Source organism: Aulonocara stuartgranti (genome assembly GCF_965226115.1).
Source record: "Aulonocara stuartgranti genome assembly, chromosome: 14".
In the NCBI taxonomy this organism is placed as follows: Eukaryota; Metazoa; Chordata; class Actinopteri; order Cichliformes; family Cichlidae; genus Aulonocara; species Aulonocara stuartgranti.
The window spans coordinates 26,482,491-26,490,307 of NC_138950.1; the positions used below are offsets into that span (position 1 = coordinate 26,482,491).

At 38.2% G+C, this 7,817-nt stretch overlaps 2 protein-coding genes across 2 annotated transcripts; both read right to left on the bottom strand.

The window, feature by feature from the left end:
* Positions 1-1,106: 1,106 nt before the first annotated feature.
* Positions 1,107-2,405, bottom strand: LOC309688348 (piggyBac transposable element-derived protein 3-like). The gene is made up of 2 exons (XM_082504011.1): positions 1,925-2,405; positions 1,107-1,685 (listed from the first exon to the last, which is right to left on the bottom strand). Exons 1-2 carry the CDS (start codon positions 2,338-2,340, stop codon positions 1,403-1,405), a joined length of 699 nt encoding a protein of 232 aa, XP_082360137.1. The 5' UTR covers positions 2,341-2,405; the 3' UTR covers positions 1,107-1,402.
* LOC309687633 (uncharacterized protein) lies at positions 2,405-3,697 on the bottom strand (the record flags this gene model as incomplete). Its single annotated transcript, XM_082502730.1, has 2 exons — positions 3,461-3,697; positions 2,405-3,056 (listed from the first exon to the last, which is right to left on the bottom strand). The coding sequence occupies exons 1-2, from the start codon at positions 3,487-3,489 to the stop codon at positions 2,405-2,407; spliced, it is 681 nt and encodes a 226-aa protein (XP_082358856.1). The 5' UTR covers positions 3,490-3,697.
* Positions 3,698-7,817: the final 4,120 nt, after the last annotated feature.

The window sequence follows — 7,817 nt, forward strand, 5'->3', positions numbered from 1 at the left end:
GATGTGATTTATAAATTTGCATGCATGTGGCCATCCTTTGGTGCTTAATCCACTATCTGCAGAAATAAATATTTTTTTTCTTCTCAGTGCTCTATCCAGTAAAAGAGAGAAATATTTTTGTTCCAGTTTGCACTGACTCATAATTAACCTTCTAGTTTCTCTCAGCTTAACACAGTGAACTCTTGTGTCCACCTTAGGTTTAAAGTGATCTTTGTGCACCACTGATCAGTAGGTTCTTTCTAAGCAAACAGACACACAAGGAGAGTAAAAAAAAAAAAAACATTGTCTAGAAATTATTCAATATTTCCCAACATGTTTTTATAGCAATGGTGTGGCACAGTACTATATAATGCACATATTTTATTCAACATAATATTAATACTTAGTTTCATGCCTAATTAAATTCCACAATTAAAGAAAAGTGTCCTTTGTCTTTTGGTAGTGGAATGGGCTTTTTCTCTTGAATGAGACATGTTAAGAATAATGACAATAGTGATCAAGATGATGATGGTAATGGTGCAATTATGATTGCCATGATACCTGAAGGGGAAGCGAACAAGTGTCGACAGATGTGCTTTAATGACATTTATTATTTATATTAAACAAAATGGCTGTCTAGTGCTCTCCACAGTTTGTATCCTTCATCTTTAAATGTCCCTTTTGAAGGAAAAGGTCCCTTCAGTCATGTTTTTAAATTAATTCTCGTTTTTATGTTGGAAAAAACAAACAATGTTATGGATCAAATTTTTATCTTTACTGATTAAAGTTAGTCACACATATGTTTAAATCAACATAATTTTTCCTCGTGTACAATGTACAATATTCAGCTACAGAATTAATATTATTTTGAGATGCTGGCTGATGCTATAGTGTTTCCTCCATGTTTACTGAAATGATAGGCATGTCATTAGTTGCTAAATTCTATGGCTAAGAATGTAAAAAATCTAAGACAGAATCTAAGAAAGGCTTAACCCGTTTGTGCCCAGATTTTTTTCAGAGTTGTAAGGCATATCATTTTATCAGTTGAGTCCCTCTGAATCATGTTATGTATTTATTTTTTCCATTTTGTACTTTTTTTTGAAGAAAATAGCAATTGTTGCCAGTAGTCACACAGCTTGTCACTAGGTCAAATGTCACCTAATAATAATAATAGAGAAGTAATAATAATAATATAATAAGAACAAAATAATAATATAGTCATAATAAATAATAACAAAAAGGTGGAGCCTCAGGTTCCCCCTGTATAAAATTCAAAACATCAAACAATTTGAACTGATTTCTTTATTCTCAATTTTTTTATACTCAAAAACTCAACAAACATTTTTTTCTTAGAACCTCTAAAAACATATATACATATATAACATATTTCTTCCCATACATTCCATCATCTTTCATGCATGTTCTACTCAGTGTGGTACTTCTTGAAGCACTCCACATGTAGTGGCACATCACACTTTCCACACGCAAATGATGTGCGTCCGCCGCAGTTCTTGCATCGCTTGTACCTGCTACCAGTGTTGCAGGGCCAGTGGTTCAAATTATCAAACCTGGTGGCATCAGTTATCGCCACCGCCATTGAAGATCTTCTGCCCTGCCTACTTGGCTTTGTTCCATGGCGCAGGAGGAGGGTCTGGGCTACCAGCCTCTGGAAGGAGAGGAGATCCTTCTCCCCGCTTTTCCAGGACCTAAATGAATGACAAAACAAGCATGATAGATGCATGAATGTGCATCGTTTCATCCTTTCTACAACGTCATGCCCCATATGTAGAATGTTCTGTAAAAGCAATATCACACTTGAGTTTGTGATGTTGGTCTGGATATCATCACTGTTGCTCTTGTCGACCGAAGAGCACTAGCGATGACCTCGAGTCAAACATCACCAACTCGATTGTGATATCACTAAATAACATACAGCCTTGTGTACCTGTAATAGCACCAGCTGTTCACCATGGCACTGTTCAGGGCCCAGCTGAAGCATGGCCACCACCACTTCTTGGACCGGATGTTGACTCTGTAGCGGCTGACAAACTGGTCATGCAGGTCCACTCCTCCCATGTGTGTGTTGTAGTCCTGGATACACTTGGGCTGTCTGACCTTGTCCATAGTCCGCTTCTGTTTATTCCATCTCTTCGCCTCAGTTTCGGTGAACTCCCTCTCCATGTTCGACACCACGGTGACCACGCTGTTGTCATTCCACCTTACAATCAGCTTCTCTGCCTCAACCAGATACTCAGCATCTCCTCTGGGTGTCTTCTTGAAGGTCTGGGGTGCTGTGAAGGGAACGTTATGGAGCTGAGTTTGTCGCATCGTGCCACAGCTGCCATAGCCTCTCAGGGTCATCTCATCCACCAGGGACAGGGTTGTGAAGAGGTTGTCGTGGTAAAACTTGACTCCAGGTGGCACTTCAGCTTTCGTCTGACCAGAGAAGACGCCGCCTTGGGACTGTGTTGTATCCACTGATCAACAGAATACCGTAGAATGTAAGAAGTTCATCCTCAGTCAGGTTGAGCGTTTTCCCTTTTTGTTCAGCGTAGAGATTGGACATTTCCAGTGTGACATCTCTGAGGGACTTGGGATAAAATGTGAGGAAGATATCCACTGGATCATCTGATGTGAAGCCAGGATCATGTTCTTTGGGGACATAGCGAGGGATCTGATATTTTTTGTTGGCTTGTGCTGGTGCTTTGGCCGCAATTTTGATTTTTTTGAATTTCCTGTCTTGGTTCTTAGTTTTGTGGAGCATGGGCCCAACAATCTGACTGGTCACATTTTCATTTGTGCCACTGACCTTTCTAGTCTCTGTCTGACTCACTGAGGATGAGCACCCAGGATCATCATCGGGGGGATTTGGCAGCTGCATGTCCGAATTAGGTAGAAAGCCTTCACCTTTGAGTATTCTTGATGGGAGGCGGTTATGGTCACCAGTGGCCTCATCATCAGATTGGTCACTGTCACAGTCTGTGTCATGTGCGTGCATTTCTGACTCAGGCACAACTGTGATGTCCGCCACAGTTTCAGAGTCCTGCAGCATGGCCAGGATCTCTGCTACGGTGTACCTAAGGAAAGGACAACATACATGTTAGCTAGCAAGCGAATTTTAGCTAGCAAGAAAATGATGTATGGTAATGTATAAAAATCCTATACACAGAGGCCTTGAATACCTGTGAATTTATTTAGCTAGGAATTATTCTAAAAGGACTAAAATGAGCCATTGTACATCATTCTACAATTTTAAATAAGTAAATTAGGAGCAATCCTGCAGACAGTGTTTTCCTTTAGTTAGCGACATGCTATGTGCCCACTGGCAACTTTTGTTGCCACTCACAGAAATAAGCCCATGAACAAAAAAATATTTATCCTAGGTACAATTTTTTTGGGGAGGGTTACTCTAGAGACTTGAATGATTAAATAATTATAAATATGTTTGGGGGGAAAGTCATAAGAAATTTATGAAAATTACCTCTTTCCAGGATGATTTGCATCCGCCATGTCTTCAGCCAGAAAGAGCGGGAAGCAGATGATGTCATGCGATAGGAAGCACTTGGAAACGATTTTTTAAAAATCAAAACCTTTGTCTAAGTTGTCTACTAGCATATAAGTGGAAAAAGTTGCATTAGTACCTTTGAGATTTTTTATTGTGAGTCGAAAATGACAGTGATAAACTTTGGCAACAATTGTTGCCAGTGGGGCAAAACGGGTTAAAGTCATAAGGATTCATTGTCTGGAATTCTATGGCTATCCATGTCGGAGATGGTTTCACAATAAATACAAAGTTTGACATGCTGATTCAACAGAGGAAAAACATGTCAGAAGAGCATTATGGATACCATGAATGTCACAACCAATTCAACAGTTGTAGCTTTGTAGCAGATTTTTCAGTCTGCAGCACAGTGCGACTGACAGGCCATGTTGTTCGTAGGTCTAAAACGAAACAATTTACATTCCAGTACAAAAGAAACGCTAACGCCTCTGAATTACATTTTCTACCAGGTTTTTCAGCAAATATAAACAGGTTTCCACATTCGGTCTTGTTTTTTTGTCTGTCTTCAACATAATCTCTTTCAGTGCCATAAAATGGGACAGCTCATGTTTGCCCTGACAAGCCAATCAGAATCAGTGAATGGAATCAAATCAGTTCTAGCAAGAAAACAAACATGTTTACTTTGTGTCTGCACAACATCAAAGGAAGTATTAGCTATATTTAATACGCAGCTCTTCTGCTTGTTTCGTATTTGGTTGCACTTGGTTTATACAGACAATCGTGTTAGAAGTGCTACAACAACTTGCTAGCAGGCTGTCCATGTGAAATATCAATATTCTCAATGTGACTTGTACCTACATTCAAATGATCAGCGAAGTGGAAAAAGTGGGAAAAAAGTGATGCAGGTTCTTCATTCAGTTTTAAAACTGCCAGCTTAAAAGTTTTTATCACAGACAAAAATGGCATTTTAGCCAGATATTTCTCAATAATAGATTATTAGAAGAACATGCATAAAAATCAAGCTATGTTACACTAACAAATACCATAAATTACTTAATTTTTTCATTATGTTTATTAGTTTTTAATGTTTTCACAACCCCCTGCATCCCAACCTTAAAACCCACCTCCCCATTCCCTTTCAGTTTTTGTTATCCAGAGTTGCTTTTTTGATTTTCCCCCTCTTATTTATTTATTTATTTACAACAGAAGGTTTTGTGAAAGCGTTTTCTTGTGTGTTTCAGACAGGGTCAAGAACCATTCATGCGTCTATAAAAGTTGCACTGTTAGCTCTCACTGGGCAGATGACTTCCCTAAATGAGCAACAGATCAGCAAATGTGAGGGGTGAAACTACTCATGTCAAACAGGTGACATTTTTATGTGTTTGTGTGTAAGTGAGAGTGCTTGTGTGTGTCAAATGGTGAGCCTGGCTGTAAGGACCTGGTTCAGTAGGGTTCTGCTTCATTGTCTCTAAACTATTTGTCTTCATCAGATGAAAATATGACAGAAAAAACCGTGTGGGAGAAAAAAAAAGAAAGAAAGAAAGAAAGAAAGGGAGACGAGGTCAAGTCTATATTCTATATTTGCATTTTAAGGCCTGTGTATATGATTGTGGGGGGAAGGCGTTGCGAATCCATGAGAGATGAACTATTTCTAATTTTAAAATGATGCATATTTTCAAGATTCAGCTTGTCCTGAAAAATTAGCATATGAATTTATTGTGACAGGTGACATTTTACGCACCTTGCTGTTTTTCTGATGTGACTGTCACAGAAATGTGCTCATGGATTTGACTTTCATTATTACTGGTTTTGTAACACCTCACAGGTGATTTTGCCGAGCTCTTAATAGTTCAAATATGGCATATGCATAAAGATATGAAATATATAATTCACACCATTTGCTAACATGTTAATAGCACACGTGTACGCACCCACGCGCCTGTCACATTTGACAGACTTTGATTTTGCCACAGTGTTTTCTCTCTGTCTTTTATGTTGTTTCATTTCCCCACCCCCATCACCCATCTGTGCCTCTGTTGTATCTGTCATTCACCCCGGGAACAAAGACACATTACTGTTACTGCAACTTACTTGAAGGCATGCTTTCTGCTAAGATGGCTTCTCTTTTAGAAAGTCAGAGAAAAAGACAACTATCCATAAGAAGCGTTGGACCTCATTAATTTAGAAAAATCATGTGAAAATCATGTTTTGACAATCTGGAACTAGAATTGAATTATTTGAACACTGATGGAGAATGCTATTTATGTTTTTTTTGTTAAAAATATCCTAAATATATATTATGTATATATTTTTTGTATACATTTTAAAGATTAATTTTTATTGCAGTGCGTTTTAATTATTTTATTTATTTGTATGTAGATTTTTTTTAAATTTCTAAATCCTTAAATTTAAATCCTCGTGGTTCATTAAATACTATAAGCTCTAGTTTTTTGTTTACCTAATATCTGCTTGACATTTAGCCCTCTGTACCCTATACACCAGGGGTCTCCAACTCCAGGCCTCGAGGGCTGGTGTCCTGCAGGTTTTAGATCTTGCCCTGGGTCACAAAAGATTAGTTCATTACCAGGCCTCTGCAGAACTTCAAGACATGCTGAGGAGGTAATTTAGCCCTTTGAATCAGCTGTGTTGGATCAAGAACACATCTAAAAACTGCAGGACACGGGCCCTCGAGGCCTGGAGTTGGAGAGCCCTGCTATACACCCATAGACAGCCAGCAAGTTTCTTTTACTGTTTGTGTATAAAATAAGAAAACACTTTTTACACACCATATTTATATAGAAATAACTCAGGGATTAAAAAAAAAAACAACAACAACAAAAATCCCAGATATGTGTCAAATAAATATTTAGTGTTTTTATCTGAGTCACTTCCAACTTTTCATCTGTAGTAAGTGTAGCTTGTCAGTCCACTGTTTACCTCAGCTCTCAAAATGGTGGGTGTCTGAAGTATTCGTTGTCTATTTACTCCAGAGGAAGATGTAGAAATTTGTGAAAGGGCTCCAATACGGGTCGATAAGTCAGTGAAGCTCACTTATGACTGATGGCAGTGATATTCAGGTGAGTTGTCAAAGATATCCTGAAGTTTTCTGTTGGCAGTGTAAGCACCGCTGTTTTGGCAGTGTTACCTAAACTTTCTCTGAAGGGCATCTAATATTGTCAGACTTACTGACTTGAGTCTGAATGTGAATGTAATCCAACTATTTATCACAGGCAAACTATAATTTTTAGGACCCTTAAGCCTAATCTTGGCTGGCAGTTACCTTGATAACTAACTGCTCTTATAGCAGGCTCGTGGTTAGCTGTATCGACTATCTCCAACAATGAGGAATAAATGAACATGATTATGCACATTTTCTTATGTTACAGCTCTCTTTCAATAGCTTTTTTTAAAGATAAATTTAGGTATTTTGAATTTATATCAGATTTCCCCCTTTTTTTTCAAATTTCAGGAATCTGGAACATTCTAATAGGATTTTATTGGAGTATATTGTATCTTGCATAAATACAGCACTAAGCACTGAGATTTAAAGAGCACAGAACAGAGGCTGATTGGCAGACAGAAGATGGGTAAAAATGACTGGGCCAGAGGGATGATGACATATTTGAGAACAGGAAACCTGCCGTGTTTATCTAGTGGGTCAGGCCCAGAGAGAGACGTTCAAGCCTAAGGAACACTTCTTTAAAGTACTGAGTAGACCCGTATTTGACATGGGTTGACTACGGGGATTATATTAAAACAAAAGAAAAGCGAGAGCAGTGATTTTTTCTGAGCATTAGAAATTTTAACATTGAGCAAAAAACCCCAAATCTTTCTAACCTACACTGATTCGACAAGCCTCTGTGTGGTACAGAGCAGAAAACGTTGGTGGCCAACTAATTGCAAACCAGTCACCCTTCCAAAACATGTAGTTTGGGCTACATCCATGTGGAACTGGAGTGAGGTTAATTGATTCACAGAAGACAGGCAAGAGATTGAGCTGGAAATTACAGGAAAGCAGAAATGATGAAAAGAAAAATCTGAGCCAATGCTGTTGTCAATTTTTACAAATGTTTGACAGAAAGAAAGCATTTAAGTCTCATTCACAACAAATTCAAAACATGGTAGTGTCAGGGGTAATTCATTATTAACTTTCTTTCTTTGACAAAATGAGAGAGAAAATATATATGTGTAAAAAAAGGAACCAGTAACCACCAGGAATGTGAAGAATACAAAACTTCGAATTCATTCACAGTCTACAGTCTTTATCTCTTTCTTACACCAGTAATGACTTCAGTATGAATCCAGGAAGAATGCCTCTTCAGATCATCAGCTCAAT